The sequence below is a fragment of the Aegilops tauschii genome, chromosome 1 (assembly GCF_002575655.3).
Source record: "Aegilops tauschii subsp. strangulata cultivar AL8/78 chromosome 1, Aet v6.0, whole genome shotgun sequence".
In the NCBI taxonomy this organism is placed as follows: Eukaryota; Viridiplantae; Streptophyta; class Magnoliopsida; order Poales; family Poaceae; genus Aegilops; species Aegilops tauschii.
This window is the reverse complement of record NC_053035.3, coordinates 398,757,885-398,775,683: the sequence shown is the minus strand read 5'-3', so window position 1 is coordinate 398,775,683 and position 17,799 is coordinate 398,757,885. Positions and strand designations below refer to the sequence as shown.

Below are 17,799 nucleotides of genomic sequence, written 5' to 3'. Positions count from 1 at the left end.
AGAGAATAATGGTTGTTCTATTTATATGAGTAATATCTTTTATGGTCATGCACCCTTAAAGAGTGGTCTATTTTTGATGAATCTCGATAGTAGTGATACACATATTCATACTGTTGAAGCCAAAAGATGCAGAGTTGATAATGATAGTGCAACTTATTTGTAGCACTGCCGTTTAGGTCATATCGGTGTAAAGCGCATGAAGAAACTCCATACTGATGGACTTTTGGAACCACTTGATTATGAATCACTTGGTACTTGCGAACCGTGCCTCATGGGCAAGATGACTAAAACGCCGTTCTCCGGTACTATGGAGAGAGCAACAGATTTGTTGGAAATCATACATACAGATGTATGTGGTCCGATGAATGTTGAGGCTCGTGGCGGATATCGTTATTTTCTCACCTTCAAAGATGATTTAAGCAGATATGGGTATATCTACTTAATGAAACATATGTCTGAAACATTTGAAAAGTTCAAATAATTTCAGAGTGAAGTTGAAAATCATCGTAACAAGAAAATAAAGTTTCTACGATCTGATCGTGGAGGAGAATATTTGAGTTACGAGTTTGGTCTACATTTGAAACAATGCGGAATAGTTTCGCAACTCACGCCACCCGGAACACCACAGCGAAATGGTGTGTCCAAACGTCGTAATCGTACTTTACTAGATATGGTGTGATCTATGATGTCTCTTACTGATTTACCGCTATCGTTTTGGGGTCATGCTTTAGAGACGGCTGCATTCACGTTAAATAGGGCACCATCAAAATCCGTTGAGACGACGCCTTATGAACTGTGGTTTGGCAAGAAACCAAAGTTGTCGTTTCTTAAAGTTTGGGGCTGCGATGCTTATGTGAAAAAGCTTCAACCTGATATGCTCGAACCCAAATCGGAGAAATGTGTCTTCATAGGATACCCAAAGGAGACTGTTGGGTACACCTTCTATCACAGATCCGAAGGCAAGACATTTGTTGCTAAGAATGGATCCTTTCTAGAGAAGGAGTTTCTCTCGAAAGAAGTGAGTGGGAGGAAAGTAGAACTTGATGAGGTATCCATACCTGCTCCCTAATTGGAAAGTAGTTCATCACAGAAACCGGCTCCTGTGACGTCTACACCAATTTGTGAGGAAGTTAATGATGATGATCATGGAACTTCAGATCAAGTTGTTACTGAACCTCGTAGATCAACCAGAGTAAGATCCGCACCAGAGTGGTACGGTAATCCTGTTCTGGAAGTTATGTTACTAGACCATGACGAACCTACGAACTATGAAGAAGCGATGGTGAGCCCAGATTCGGCCAAATGGCTTGAGGCCATGAAATCTGAGATGGGATCCATGTATGAGAACAAAGTGTGGACTTTGGTTGACTTGCCTGACGATCGGCAAGCCATTGAAAATAAATGGATCTTCAAGAAGAAGACTGACGCTGACGGTAATGTTACTGTCTATAAAGCTCGACTTGTTGCAAAAGGTTTTCGACAAGTTCAAGGGATTGACTATGATGAGACTTTCTCACCCATAGCGATGCTTAAGTCTGTCCGAATCATGTTAGCAATTGCCGCATTTTATGATTATGAAATTTGGCAAATGGATGTAAATACTGCATTCCTGAATGGATTTCTAGAAGAAGAGTTGTATATGATGCAACCGGAAGGTTTTGTCGATCCAAAGGGAGCTAACAAAGTGTGCAAGCTCCAGCGATCCATTTACGGACTGGTGCAAGCCTCTCGGAGTTGGAATAAACGCTTTGATAGTGTGATCAAAGCATTTGGTTTTGTACAGACTTTTGGAGAAGCCTGTATTTACAAGAAAGTGAGTGGGAGCTCTGTAGCATTTCTGATATTATATGTGGATGACATATTGCTGATTGGAAATGGTATAGAATTTCTGGATAGCATAAAGGGATACTTGAATAAGAGTTTTTTAATGAAAGACCTCGGTGAAGCTGCTTATATATTGGGCATCAAGATCTATAGAGATAGATCAAGACGCTTAATTGTACTTTCACAAAGCACATACATTGACAAAGTTTTGAAGAAGTTCAAAATGGATCAAGCAAAGAAAGGGTTCTTGCCTGTGTTACAAGCTGTGAAGTTGAGTAAGACTCAATGCCCGACCACTGCAGAAGATAGAGAGAAGATGAAAGATGTTCCCTATGCTTCAGCCATAGGCTCTATCATGTATGCAATGCTGTGTACCAGACCTGATGTGTGCCTTGCTATAAGTCTAGCAGGGAGGTACCAAAGTAATCCAGGAGCGGATCACTGGACAGCAGTCAAGAACATCCTGAAATACCTGAAAAGGACTAAGGATATGTTTCTCGTTTATGGAGGTGACAAAGAGCTCATCGTAAATGGTTACGTTGATGCAAGCTTTGACAGTGATCCGGATGATTCTAAATCGCAAACCGGATACGTGTTTACATTGAACGATGGAGCTGTCAGTTGGTGCAGTTCTAAACAAAGCGTCGTGGCGGGATCTACGTGTGAAGCGGAGTACATAGCTGCTTCGGAAGCAGCAAATGAAGGAGTCTGGATGAAGGAGTTCATATTCGATCTAGGTGTCATACCTAGTGCATCGGGTCCAATGAAAATCTTTTGTGACAATACTGGTGCAATTGCCTTGGCGAAGGAATCCAGATTTCACAAGAGAACCAAGCACATCAAGAGACGCTTCAATTCCATCCGGGATCTAGTCCAGGTGGGAGACATAGAAATTTGCAAGATACATACGAATCTGAATGTTGCAGACCCGTTGACTAAGCCTCTTCCACGAGCAAAACATGATCAGCACCAAGGCTCCATGGGTGTTAGAATCATTACTGTGTAATCTAGATTATTGACTCTAGTGCAAGTGGGAGACTGAAGGAAATATGCCCTAGAGGCAATAATAAAGTTATTTTTTATTTCCTTATATCATGATAAATGTTTATTATTCATGCTAGAATTGTATTAACCGGAAACTTGATACATGTGTGAATACATAGACAAACAGAGTGTCACTAGTATACCTCTACTTGACTAGCTCATTGATCAAAGATGGTTATGTTTCCTAGCCATAGACATGAGTTGTCATTTGATTAACGGGATCACATCATTAGGAGAATGATGTGATTGACTTGACCCATTTCGTTAGCTTAGCACCCGATCGTTTAGTATGTTGTTGTTGCTTTCTTCATGACTTATACATGTTCCTATGACTATGAGATTATGCAACTCCCATTTACCGGAGGAACACATTGTGTGCTACCAAACGTCACAACGTAACTGGGTGATTATAAAGGTGCTCTACAGGTGTCTCCGAAGGTACTTGTTGGGTTGGCGTATTTCGAGATTAGGATTTGTCACTCCGATTGTCGGAGTGGTATCTCTGGGCCCACTCGGTAATGCACATCACTCAAGCCTTGCAAGCATTGCAACTAATGAGTTGGTTCCGGGATGATGTATTACGGAACGAGTAAAGAGACTAGCCGGTAACGAGATTGAACTAGGTATTGAGATACCGACGGTCTAATCTCGGGCAAGTAACATACCGATGACAAAGGGAACAACGTATGTTGTTATGCGGTCTGACCGATAAAGATCTTCGTAGAATATGTGGGAGCCAATATGAGCATCCAGGTTCCGCTATTGGTTATTGACCGGAGACGTGTCTCGGCCATGTCTACATAGTTCTCGAACCCGTAGGGTCCGCACGCTTAAAGTTTCGATGATGGTTATATTATGAGTTTTGATGTACCGAAGGTTGTTCGGAGTCCCGGATGTGATCACGGACATGACGAGGAGTCTCGAAATGATCGAGACATGAAGATTGATATATTGGAAGCCTATATTTGGATATCGAAAGTGTTCCGGGTGAAATCGGGATTTTACCGGAGTACCGGAGGGGTTACCGGAACCCCCCGGGGGTTAATGGGCCATAGTGGGCCTTAGTGGAGAAGAGGAGAGGCGGCCAGGGTAGGGCCGCGCCCCCCTCCCCACCTAGTCCGAATAGGACAAGGAGAGGGGGGGCGGCGCCCCCCTTTCCTTCCTCTCCTCCTCCTCTTTCCCTCCTTCTCCTATTCCAACAAGGAAGGGAGGGAGTCCTACTCCCGGTGGGAGTAGGACTCCTCCTGGCGCGCCTCCTCCCTGGCCGGCCGCACCTCCCCCCCTTGCTCCTTTATATACGGGGGCAGGGGGGCACCCCAAAGACACAACAATTGATTTGATCTGTTAGCCGTGTGCGGTGCCCCCCTCCACCATAGTCCACCTCGATAATACTGTAGCGGTGCTTAGGCGAAGCCCTGCGTCGGTAGAACATCATCATCGTCACACGCCGTCGTGCTGACGAAACTCTCCCTCAACACTCGGATGGATCAGAGTTCGAGGGACGTCATCGAGCTGAACGTGTGCTGAACTCGGAGGTGCCGTGCGTTCGGTACTTGATCGGTCGGATCGTGAAGACGTACGACTACATCAACCGCGTTGTGCTAACGCTTCCGCTTTCGGTCTACGAGGGTACGTGGACAACACTCTCCTCTCTCGTTGCTATGCATCACCATGATCTTGCGTGTGCGTAGGAATTTTTTTGAAATTACTACGTTCCCCAACACGACATACTAGCGTGAACAATAGGCAAATTATAGGTACTGGCGAGGAAGTTAGGAGAACATTAGACAAAATTAACTAGGACACAGAATGTAGTGAAGTCGCCTGCTTTTAGCACTAAAGTTGCCTCTGGTAGAAGGAAAGTTGTGATGCTATATACCTCTGTTTCGAAGTTGTTTTGTATCATTAGTTAGATTCTTATTGTTGCTAATTAGTTATTTTTAATGGAGTGAAGTTGCTTCTGTTTAGTACTAAAGTTGCCTCATCTAGCATCAAAGTTGCTTTAAAAAATATTAAAGGAACATATTCATGTGGAGTTTAGTTTTGGAAAGCTGGTCACGACCTGACTAGCCAACTCATGTGTGTTTTCCATCATTAGATCTGAAGATTTCAATGATTTTTGTAGGCAACTCAACCAAAAATTAAGGATTTGCGTACGTTTATAGGCAATTGTCTGATCCACCCTGCTATGAAACTTCTAATAACCCCCTATGCAACTTCTCATCTAACACCGCGACCTGACTAGCCAACGACCATGCACTCAGTAGTGTTGGCAACTTAGGTCCCCTGATGGACAACTTTCATAGTATTTTAGGCAATTGCGGATCACTCGTGGGAAGCTTCGTAGCGATTTAGGCAACTTGGTTTCTGAGGCAGACAACTAAGAAACCATGTTAGACAACTTTCCACTTTACGGTGAACAACTTTCACAATATGGTAGGCAACAAACTATGTAACCACCTATTACCTATTGCACGCAACTAAGTAGGAGGCTACTACGCGAATTCACTTATGCACATGGTGGGTGTCGGTTTCGGGTACAGGTACCCTTTTGTTGAAGGTCGTTCGAGCATTTCCTGGGAGCATGGCATCAGTTACATACTTCAGCGCCGTAGCGCCTGGTATGAGCCTCGTGCAATTCTTCTAGCATCGAAGTTGCTCATCTTTACCACTAAACTTGCCTCATCTATCATCAAAGTTGCTTTTTAGAAAAGATCATCAAAACATATTCATATGAGATCTAGTTTTGAAGAGCTTGTCACAAGGAATTCAGCGGTGAAAACGGATCATCATTCGGACACGCGATGTGAAAGTTATAGATTTTTGAATTTTCTTGTATCAGAATTAATGCACGTTATGTCATCGCTGGGTTGACACGGTTGGTCGGACGAGGTGAAGAAAAATCAACGCACTGTAATTGAAGAATCTTTCCATATATAGAATAAGTGGGTGGACAGTTTACCAAATCTGGAAACAGTTTGTTGCATCGTTCGGTCCATGAGCGTGCGCTCGCGACGTCCATTGAGCGCAGCTGCACGATTGAGTATTTGGGCTTCTTATTCGTCATTGTTGAGGAGAGAACCAGCGCAGTACTGTTCCTTGGCCATGTGATCAATCCCCTCGCTGAATGAGCGATTGACTCTGGGATTTGGACTTTGGGAGTGGGTATAAAGATTTCCGGTGAACCCAGCTCGTGTGTATTTTCGTGAAATGTGGTGTGATATGTCAACATTGTTCTGTACTCCTATGTTTCTTCTGATCATCACGATTAATTTATGTTCCCTCGTCTGCAAACTTCTGTACTCCTATTTTTAGGCCTGCAAAACCCAATTGCTGAATAAGCTCTGTTTTTGTTTAAGTTTTTGCGGATGGTGAAAAAGCTATGTTCATGGATGGACAAATACGACGATAGACTGTATTCAATACTTCCTTTACCAATTTTGGTCCCTTCAGTCAGAAGCATTTTCCAGGATTTGCAGAGTACGTGTTCTTTCCTTTCTTTTTAATTATCTTGTTCAGTCATGTTAATAACTCTTGTATTTGTCACATCCTCTCATCTTAATGAAATTAGTTAGAGCCCGTGCCTTTCTTTCGCACGGGCTAGACTATAGACTATTTATAAATGGTTCTTGTGATTTTGAGCCATTGTTGTTATTTGGACCATGCACACTTCACAAATTGAATTTCCTATAACATAGTTTCCATCATATTTACACTTTATATATACTTGTATCTGTGTGTAACAAATATACCTGAGTTCTTAATTTAGATTTTGATACATTGGTCAGCACAACTCTTGTCTTTGTTTATTTTTCTAATTTTTTTATAACTTTAAGATTTGTATTGTATTTATATTTTTGAGTTCATCATTGTGTGTGCTATAATTTGCATTCATTTTTATTTGCAAAGTACAGTAGATCTACACTTTTTCCCCTAGTAGTATATAAAGTGCATACTCTCCATACATTGAAACAAAAGACTTTTCTGAAAGTGAACTCAATTCACATAAAAATTGCAAAATAAATCTTTAACTATGAGTTCACAAAATACGGGGGGAGCATTTGTTTTATACAAATAACGTGGGAAAGTCATACTAAATATAAACTCTTTTGTCATAGATGATAGATTTGGGAACATTTATGTTTTGCTGGGTTGGAAGCATATCAGCTAGAAGTACAATATTACGAAGAAAACTACTTTGAAGACATTACATGTCATAATGATAATGGTTACTAAATTTCTCATAGTTGTAGCTATGCTAAGGATTTCAGGTTTTGTATTTAGCCAAAAATGACTATTGTTGTTTGTTGACCTGAGTAAATTATTTTTCCTGAAAAGAACTTTGATACAACTCCCGTGTCTTGTGTAAACTCATGTTTTTATAATAGATTATCATCTAAAATATCAGACCGCTCGCATTTGATCCTTCATAAGGCATATCCTATAGAATCACCTTTACTTGTTACTATATGCACTATTTCAAAAATTCCCATATAAATCAGTCATGTATATAATCCTAAGGTTGTACTGTCTATACCCTTGTCAATGTCTACGGGGCTAGATATTAAGATGTAGAAACTACCATCTGTTTTTCTTACAATCAACATATGATGAAGTCGAGCCTTTTGTCGACTATATGCCATCAATTTAGATATATTATATTTTTCAAATATAGACTAACCACTATGAAGTTGTAGTGGCGCCTCAAAAATATCATCAACACAAAATCATCAATTGACCATGTCTCATTCCATGCTAATAATAACAACTACCGTTAAGTTTGTCTATGTATGTATCTGTCCCTAGGCCGGTGTAACTTTAAACTATATGGATTTTATTTTATGTTTATACTTACAAACAAAAGTAAGTGTCTTGAAACTACAGTTTTCAATTCTCTGAATATCTGCAGGTTGCAATAATTTAATTTCTATATAATTTTGAATCAAAATTCCAAGAAAAGTACATGTAGCATATGACCCAAATAATATATCTAGAACAAACGCTGCATTTAAATTTCTGCATGTATGCTTACAGTAGGACATCCTCTTTATACATTTTTACTGGTATCATATTCTCTTTATACATGTTAAAAGTTTTTTATAAAGAAAACATACTGTAGAAATGCATTTTAGATAAGATGCAATTTTGAACAGTGAGACTATTAACTTGTTTTGGAAGAATTGTGGAGCATCATGTTGGTTATCATTGTTACTCCTGCCAATAATATAAAAAATGAGACATTAGTTGTGGCAGAGCTAAAAAAATAAACATCTTGGTGTGTTCAAGTAGAAGATGTTTTAGGTAGTCTGATGTTATACTTCTCTTTCACAACGATTTAAAAAAAAATTATGTTACTTGCATATGTGTAATGTGTTTTTTAGATTAATTTATCATGCAAAAATTTCACTGTATAACCTTTTCGATTGTGTTTTGTTTGCAAGTTCACACAGAAGTTGTGAACAAAATTTACATATTAGAAAAACTAAGAGTAAGAAACTTCAGTATTATTGGGAAACATAGATTTCAACTTTTTAAATATTACCAATTCCTCTCATTGTGGACGTGGTCATTTGGGAATCTATTCTTTTAACTTTATACAGTGGGAAGGAGAATCTTACTGACTACAATATTACGTGTTGATTCACAGCCGTCTTATATTTGAAATGGTAATCCAGAGTTGGCCATGGTGCAGCATCCCGGCATATCATGTGTTTTTGTCTCCTCGCTCTAGTGAAGAACTTGTACTTGTTATGTGCACCCCGTGGAGCAGCTGACAAACAATTCAGGTAATGCATATACTTAATTTTGCTGCAAATGCGTATAAAGGCAGGCTACGGCTACACCACTTATGGATTCCAAATGATTACATACCTCAACATGCATGCCTCTATGACATAGTTAATGAAATTGATGTGGACGGTTCTTTTTCCTTGAGAGAAGATGTAGCCGACACCTATGAGTTAGGCGCCAAGACAATGTCAAAGTGGTATATATTTTTCGACGGTATGCCGAGCATCCTTTGTGTTAGTTGGCATAATTGAGGGTCCTAGTTTTCCTGCTCGAATGGGCTGAGCCAGTTCATGCCCTCGCAATGTATGCGGCTTGTAGAATGAAGCGGCCATCAACATCACCGTCAACATGGCCTTGTACATGGATGCCATGTAGCAGGTGGACTCCCCAGCCAATCAACAGAAGGAATAACCTCAAGCTGCATTACCTGCTGCGAGCAAACTCACTTAAGAAACTATTCAATGATTGTCATCCAAAAATATACTACAACCCCATATTCGTCGCTCGGCAAACGTCGTGAACTGTTTAGAACTAATTACCTTGTATCTTTAATATGTTTATCCAAAGTTCCAAACATAGCAAATGATTCCACACATGATATCAAGATGAAAATATGTACAACTTCATGCTTCTGACATAATGTAATTCTTCCTCAAATTTGATGGATAATATTCTAAACAGTAATCAGTTCTTACTGAAAGCTGCAGCTATCCTCGCACTGCAACTGTCCATACCTGTGAGGCAAAGACACTTCGGAAACTATTCGAAGATTGTCACACAAAAATATACTGCGGGCCTGAACTTGTGAGTCGGCGAATCCTTTCAAACTAACTTTGCATATTTTATTATGTTTATCTAAATATAAAAAAATGATATGCTCATGACATTTACAACTTTCATTCTGAAACATAATGTAATTCTTACTCCAGGTTGATGGAATATACACTTCTGTTCTTCTGTAAACTGCAGCGGTATGCAGCATTAGATTTTTAGTCACAGCTTGCAAACCATAAATCAGAGTTGAGCAAAATTGGCCCCGTAGGAAAATTTATTGTGAATCCCACAACTTTTACCATTCGCTTAATTTTAGATTACGCACTGTTTAATACCAGTTTTACAACTAAATTACAGGCTCGCAAGGCGACCAATCCCAAGATAAATAGATAGCATAAATCTCTCGAATCTGTCTACATAATATCCAACTAATGACTAAATATAGTTAGGGTTTACCTTTGCTGCATGGAATCATTCTTCCATGGCAAGCTCACAAATTCTCCTTCGTTCCAATTGGTTGTATTCCCTTCTTTCTTTGGGTCAAACTCTCCTGAAGCAAGCTGTGAGCTTCTCTAGCATTGTCTACACTTCAGATCTGTTTCTTTCTCTAATTGGTAGCTAGATCACACACACCCCACGCATCACAGCAAGAAGAGCAGAAGCGACTTGAAAACTGCAAAACTGCAAGGAACAATGCGTACAGGCAACAACAGGTCGACGTATGGCTTCGACGGCAACATCGTCCTGCGATCAGCGTAGCTCACGACAGTAGAACTTGATGGCAGCCTGCAGCAAGAAGAGCGGAAGCGACTTGAAAACTGTAGGCAACAATGCGTACATGCAACAACAGGTCGACGTATGGCTTCGGCGGCAACATCGTCCTGCGATCAGCGTAGCTCACGACAGTAGAACTTGATGGCAGCCCGCAGCAAGAAGAGGAGAAGCGACTTGAAAACTGCAGGCAACAATGCGTACGGGCAACAACAGGTCGACGTATGGCTTCGGCGGCAACATCGTCCTGCGATCAGCGTAGCTCGCGACAGTTGAACTTGATGGCGGCAGCAAGGACCAGCGGAACGGCGGCCAGCAGGAGTTTCTTATTGCGTGGCGCAGCCGTGCAGCGCTTGCGACTTGAAAACTGCAGGCAACAATGCGTACATGCAACAACAGGTCGACGTATGGATTCGGCGGCAACATCGTCCTGCGATCAGCGTAGCTCGCGACTGTTGAACTTGATGGCGGCAGCGAGGACCAGCGGAACGGCGGCCAGCAGCAGTTTCTTATTGCGTGGTGCAGCCGTGCAGTGCCTGGGTTTGACGGCTGGCCATATCATAGGCTGCTACCACGAAGGCCTTGAAGATGGTCTAGGTTTATTAGTTGATTTTTGGAAAACTCTTAGAATCAACCGACTGATTTTCTATCTACGTAAGCCTCCTCCCGAGCCGTCGGATTTGACGGACGCGTCGCAGCGCTGGGCCGTCAGATCGTCTACTCTAATCACGATTTTGACGCGGGTGCACTCTGGTCCCCTGGGTTCCCTTCGTCTGTGTTCATTTTGAACTACATCTGCTGGTCCCTGACCTTTTTACACGAGTGTGCCCCTTTGCTGCCATAGCTAGATTCCTTTTGCATGCATGTGTTCTTTTGATCTCCACCGCCGCTCCACATGCTAATATAATATGCTGCCACATAGCCAGTTGGAGTAACCACAAGACACCACTAGCATTTAGAGAATTAACACCATGGTTATTGTTATTGTACAAAGATTGAGCAGTTGTATATTTGTATTAGTTGCCAAATTGGGTACACCCTGTTGATCATAAACAACATCGAGAGGGTGCCCCTAATTTACGAACTAGACGTGTGGTGTTGCAAAGTTGGATGACTACTTGTACTGATGAAGGCATACAAAATGTTCCATTCGTCCACCGTTTTTTTTCCTGTAAAACCGAACGGTCATGTTGCAAAGCCCGCCTCATGGCGCTGCATGCTGAAGGTGGACACATTGACGGTCCAAGACCAATCGACATCAAACTAGGATTGCTGTGTTGCAAAGTCGATCACGCGACGTTGAATGCTGCAAGCCGGATGCTTGACGTTGCAAGGCAATCAACGGAAAACCCAGACTGTCGTGCTGCAAAGTCGGCCGCACGGAATAGCGCAAGGAAACACTTGACGTTTCAAACCGATCGAAAACCACTCAATTGGTTGTTGACATTAGTTATTTAGCTGCGATCACCGTTTGCAACACAAGTCATGTTGCACTCACCGTTTGCAACTGATGGTGCGCTCGGGGAGGTTTGGAACTGGGCGGGCGTTGCAAACACTCACCACCGCAAAAAAACGCCAACTTTGCGGCCGTCGCAACATCTCCCAAGTTACAGTCGACATCGCACAACATCGCCCATGTTGCAGTGAATATCGCCAACATTGCGGCCGTCGCAACATCTCCCAAGTTACAGTCGTCGTCGCACAACATCGCCCATGTTGCAGTGAATATCACCAACATTGCGGCCGTTGCAACATCTCCCAAGTTACGATCGTCCTCGCACAACATCGCTCATGTTGCAGTGAACATCGCCGACATTGCGGCCGTCGCAACATCTCCCAAGTTGTAGTCGCAACATCTTTGTAACAAAATCCTCGAGCGCAACATGAGTCATGTTGCAACCCCTGAGTGTAACATGACTCATGTTGCAAAGCACTTGTAGTGCTTTGGGGGCTAAAAATTGGGGGGGGGGGGGGGGGGGATGGCTCCCCCTCATTCTCAACAGCCAGTGCTCGCCGGGGAGATTGTTGTAGTAGCTTTTGCGTCTTCTTTTTTCTTTCTGTAAGACTTGGTGATTTCTCTTAATGGAAATCGGAGAGAGAGCTACTCCCTCCGTCCCATAATGTAAGACATTTTTTGATATTACACTAGTGTCAAGAAACGTTTTATATTATGGAACGGAGGAAGTATCTTTTATCAAAAAATAAAAATAAATTAGACGGCTATGTGACGGCTGGCTGTTCAAAAGACCAACCGGTTGGCGCATAGCATTTTCTTTTATTTTTTACCAAGCTACTGCACCCATACACCGTAAGTCTGAGAGAAAATGATTCATGCAAAGCAAACTAGCTAGGTTAAGTTGTTCTAGAATTGCGCACAACAGCGTGTTAGCCTTTTTTTAAGAGCTAGCTAGGTTCTGAAGCTAGGTCCCATGGGCCCGATTGCCAAAGCAGAAAAAAGGCTACTGCTTCAGCGGCAAACCAGCCACGGCTCGAGCCATGCAAAGGAAAGCTGACTCCGTGGATCCCACGGCTGGTGACGATTTCAGAGGAACCGATCGAGTGGCTGGAGAGGCGGCTGATCCGGCGCGGGGATCAGCCGAATGATGCGTAGCATCGGCCTTGATTTTTTTATTCTGAGGAAACTATTAGTAGATTGTTCTAGTTTAAGATAATAAATACTTGCCCGTATATGGGAGAGTCTGGTTACATGGAGTATATGGGGGAGTCGTTGGTCACATGGAGACTTCCTTTAATCTGAGTCGTCGTAATTTTGTAAACTGAAAGAAAAACGGATAGTTAATCTAAAAAACAGATAGTTAATCTTGACTGTAATAACTCGGTCCCACTAGATTAACGGCTCGTAAAATCTAATTAACATGGAAATTTCTTGGGAGTCTAGAATTAGTATATGTATAATATAATATAATAAATACTTGCCCGTATATGGGAGAGTCGTTGGTTACATGGAGTATATGGGGGAGTCGTTGGTCACATGGAGACTTCCTTTAATCTGAGTCGTTATAATTTTGTAAACCGAAAGAAAAACAGATAGTTAATCTTGAACGTAATAACTCGGTCCCATCAGATTAACGGCTCGTAAAATCTAATTAACGTGGGAATTTCTTAGGAGTCTAGAATTAATATAGGTATATATAGATAGATTTTTTCCACGGCTGATCATCAGGGGATTTCTTGACTTATCAATGGCCCGCAGATTCTTCAAGCATCTACATCCTAGATTGTTCCACCCACACGTGCAACTTGTCAACAAGTTGAGCAACAAGCTACTAGAAGCCTGATATAAACCCATTTGTTAGCGAAAAGCGACTTGCTTAAAACAAGAAACTTCACAAGCAAGATAAACAGGCAACTTTCCCTTCCATAATTCTGCTGAATCCACTCCTATTTCTTCCCCAGAAAATTAGGGCTTTTATGTGAAGTGCTAGTTGACCCTGTAGAGTGAGGGGTGTGCCTAGCAAGTTCCACATAAATATCTTCAAAAGGAAGTTCCATATAAATATCTTCGAGAGGAAAGCTGTGCTATGGTCTTGCTGTACCGTGGTCGACGAAGATCTTTGTCACTTTATCGCAAATATCTTACGACACAAGCGTGTATCTTACAGGTAGGAGAAGAGAGAAAGTGCAAGTATCTGAATCATTTGTCACCATGGCATTTCATTCTGCAGATGAGATAAGAAGCGAACAAGGTGCACGCCTATAAATGCCTTCCTCAAGTGAGCATTTGGACTCCACACACAATACAACACAGCACAGAAGCAGAGAGGAGGAGCAAGAAGAAGATCGGCGGCGATGGAGTACGAGTACCAGTACATCAGCGGCGGCGCCGGCAGCTTCGCCAAGGAGAAGAGGCCTCCGGCGAAGAGGGGCCAGGTCAAGCTCCAGATGGTGAGGGCGCTGAGCAACCTCGTGTCTCCCACCGGCGCTGCTGATGGCTCCAAGCAAGCCAATCGCAACAGCTTCAGAAGGGAAACAAGCTAGTACACCTGAACAAAATGCATGGTAGATGGGTATGGTGTGTGTGTGGGACAAGGTGATGTTTTTCTTCTGAGGATTTTAGCAGGATAGTCTCTCTGTTTTTACATGGAGAACCTGTCTGATCCGCTGTACTGTTACTTGGGGTCTCATGTTATATACGAATCTTGGGTGTGCACGACATCAATGTGTGCTTGAAGTAGCTCACCCTATATGCAAAGGAGAAACTGGGTACCAGCGCACCCTATATGCAAAAAAAGATAGTAATTCAAAAAAAGTTGAAAAAATTCCAATTCTTTTTTGGTAACAAACATGATTAAGTATTGTAGTCGTATAAAAAGATTCGTCAGAGAATGACTTTCATTGCATCCTGGGTCGAAGATTTGACAAAAAATGCTATATACAAGTACCATACACGCTATATTATCGTCATAAACTTGTCTTTTTTGCCCTGAAGTGAATAGGAATCATTTCTTTTCCAAACTTTTTATACGAGTACAATACCTGATCATCTTTGATTCCAAACAAGATTTAGAATTTTTTGAACTTTTTTTGAATTACTAATTTTTTTTGCGCATATATGGTGCGTGGGTACCCGAGAGCACCAAGTTCTCGTCCATCTTTCAATTATCTAATCTCTCAGGTTGTTGCAACTTGGAAGAGGCAAAAATGCAAATGTGAAGTGAAAAGTTCCAATTACCTAATTTCTCGCATTCTTTTTGTTATTAACTAATCTCTTATATTCTTGGAAGAGATAAAATGCAGATATGAAGAAAAAACCTCGAACCTAGCGTTACTTTTTTGTTTTTGAAAGTAAACCCGGGGCTCCAAGCTAGGTCTCCAAGCTATTATGATGTAAAAGGCTTCAGTTAATGAATCAATATGGTTCTTCCAAGCAAGCCCATGGGTTTTCAACACAAGTAGACCTGGTTTAAATATTTATCGGTTCAAGTACTAAATAAAATCTGCATGATTCCAATCAAAGAACATGATATTTGTTACTCCCTCCGTTCCAAAATAGGTGTTGTAATTTTAGTTCACTTATTTTAAAACAGAGGAAGTAATTTAGAAGACCTCTCTTTTAGATAATATGATGCTCAACTTTAATACGGATTAGGGTAAGGAAAAGATAAAGTACCATCTATAAGCTGTAAATAGAGAATGATTGTATAAAAGAATGATTGTGTACATACCTAGGCCGTGAGGTTTTGGTTCCCTTTAAAGGCATTTCTAGCCGATCCCATAAAAGTTAATGGAGTATATATATGGGGCGCGCGGAGATGTTCCTGGATCTGAAAAAAGGCAGCCCACCCGAACTTCCAGTAAAAGAAAAAAATCCCTCGGCGCCCATCATACCCACTCCCCCGGCCCCCCGCATCCTCCCACAACCTCCCCGACCAACCTCCCGCCGCCGCCTACCTGGCTCCGGCGCGCCTCTCACGACTGGCGCCTCCCGCCGCTTCCCCACGGCTCCGGCGTGCTTCCCGCCTCCACTTAACTCCGGCCACCTACCACCGCCGCGCTGCCGCGCGGGATCGCGCCGTTGGGCGACATCTTCCCGCCGCCGCGCGAGATCCCGTCACCGTTGGGCGACATCTTCCCGCCGCCGCGCGAGGCCCGTCCGCCGCCGCACCACCACCGCACTCCGCAGGACCGGCCAGCCCCTCCCCTGTCGCTCAGTTCAACCTCGCCGGCCAACGCGGTCCACCGTGTCGCCTGGATTCCAATCCAACCCGCCAACCCGCGCGACCAAGTTCCTCCACCCGTCTCGGCTACTACCAGGACCACCACCTGCCCGGTCTTTGTGGCATGTGGCTGCCCAGCACATCGACGCCTGCAAGGTCCATCCTCTCTCCATCTCGCTTACCTGTTGTTCCATGCGGCTGTACTATGCCCAGTTTCTGTATTGTTTCTAAGTGACTTTCTTGTCTGAAGTTCAGACATATTTGCAGGTGCAAAAAAGTTGGATGTAGTGATATGTTCGTTCAGTATCACAGGTCCTTCAATGTTGGAAAAAAGAGTTTTCTTCTCCAAAATGCAACAACGCCGTGAAATGCTAATTCTTCTTGTGTGCTTCTGTAAAGCCTTGTGTTTCAGTCACCACCATGACGAACCAGCTCGTCCTATTCTGCAGAAGCAATTCGCATGATAGTTTTTAGGCGGAATGCAGTTCAGAGGTAATGGGGAATCAAGGTTCGGAGATATATTTTTAGTACATTCAGATTGCTTTTTCAGTGCACTGCAGCCAAATCCGTTCTGAAGGCCAAACTGCTGACGTTTTATTTTATTTTATTTTACAAACTAAGTTGCTATCGGTGGTAGAACTTGGGATTTGGGCACACAAGGAAGAAGACGGAAGAAGAAAAATGGTGAGTTGGAGATTGCATGTTCGTTGCACAGAAGGATAAGATCATTTAGGTTTTAGCTAGGTAACACCTAGTGGGGTAAAAAAAGCATCGCTTTGCCGCACACACTAAAATTCTTGATTGTTTCTTTATGTATGAGCATCAGACTTGATTTAATTGTGAGGTGATTCACTGACAGTAATTTTGTTCTCCTTTTTGTTTATTGGTGCATGCGAGATGTTTTTCATGTTATGAACATATTGCTTTGCGAGAAGGTCATGTACGACTACCGAAGGAGTTTAAAAATCACTCACCACGAAGAGAACAGATGAGCAGCGCACAGGCTGTTCAACTTCGCCACCTCAGGCCGTGCTACTCCGCCCATGTGAGCAAAAGGAGACTAGTTTCTTCTTAACTTTTATTCTGCACTTGTACGATGCATTTTGTCCCAGTTATTAGGTGATTTTTTTCCTTCACTTACATTGTGTTCAACAAGGCAGAAAAGTTTGCCTACAAGTTGTTCCGGGCTGAGGGCGCAGTGCCAAGCTGCAGCCCGTAATGCTGTTGACGGCCAGGTGCTCCATCACGGGCAGTTCAAAAATACTAATGCTAGTCGGCCGTATAGGTTCAGTAGTGGTATAATGCTTCTGGTCTTGATGTTTGGCCGTACTTGAGGTAACATGCTTGAGGTTCAGCTTGGTACAGTATATGGGAGCAGTTTGGATTTGGTCTTTTTCTGCAGTTTGGCACCATGTTATATGTATTTTATACTGCACAAAATATATAGCACTTAGAGTCAAATTTGTTGTGCAAGTGCGGATGCTCCATAGGTGCTTGTTGTAATCCAAAATCCATTGAAAACACAGTAAAGTTCGTATGTTTAAAAAGCCTTGGAAACCAAAAACGAAATTCAACAAACAAAAATACCGGCGAGTTCTTTGCAAAAACCACATGAAGTTCAATAAGTATAATTTTAGAGGTTCAAGTAACATGAGAATGCTGAAAGTTTGCAGAAGGAAAGTACCAGTGGTGTAGTTGCCGTCGGCTACATCGGCCGGAGCCCTGCTCCTCCACGAATCTGGCCAACTGCACGCCGCCGACGTGGCTCCGCACCATCCCAATACCTGACCTTCATGGGTTGCCTACCCGACCTTCATGGGGTGCCAGAGGTGTCCTACATCATTATACTTGACCTTCATGGGTTGCCTACCCGACCTTCAGGGGGTGCCAGCGGTGTCCTACATCATTAGGCGTTGCT

At 42.7% G+C, this 17,799-nt stretch overlaps 1 protein-coding gene, 1 long non-coding RNA gene and 1 pseudogene across 4 annotated transcripts; all 3 read left to right on the top strand.

Moving 5' to 3' along the window:
- LOC109759753 (putative serpin-Z12) overlaps positions 1 to 5,999 on the top strand; it is a 32,966-nt pseudogene extending 26,967 nt beyond the window's left edge.
- A 7,873-nt stretch (positions 6,000 to 13,872) lies between these two features.
- Positions 13,873 to 14,379, top strand: LOC141020503 (uncharacterized). The gene has a single exon (XM_073499165.1). It carries the CDS (start codon positions 14,014 to 14,016, stop codon positions 14,200 to 14,202), a length of 189 nt encoding a protein of 62 aa, XP_073355266.1. The 5' UTR covers positions 13,873 to 14,013; the 3' UTR covers positions 14,203 to 14,379.
- A 1,521-nt stretch (positions 14,380 to 15,900) lies between these two features.
- Positions 15,901 to 17,351, top strand: LOC109759751 (uncharacterized). 3 transcript variants are annotated; one of them, XR_012183827.1, is made up of 5 exons: positions 15,901 to 16,037; positions 16,137 to 16,193; positions 16,281 to 16,373; positions 16,503 to 16,565; positions 16,779 to 17,115. It is a non-coding gene; the product is annotated as an uncharacterized lncRNA (long non-coding RNA). The 3 variants fall into 3 exon arrangements; XR_012183826.1 differs by lacking the exons at positions 15,901 to 16,037; positions 16,137 to 16,193 and having other exon boundaries at positions 16,194 to 16,373; positions 16,779 to 16,926; positions 17,042 to 17,351; XR_012183825.1 differs by lacking the exons at positions 15,901 to 16,037; positions 16,137 to 16,193; positions 16,281 to 16,373; positions 16,503 to 16,565 and having other exon boundaries at positions 16,645 to 16,926; positions 17,042 to 17,351.
- Positions 17,352 to 17,799: the final 448 nt, after the last annotated feature.

Coding starts and splice junctions, on each gene's coding strand:
- LOC141020503 (XM_073499165.1), top strand. CDS start 14,014: ATGGAGTACGAGTACCAGTACATCAGCGGCGGCGCCGGCAGCTTCGCC.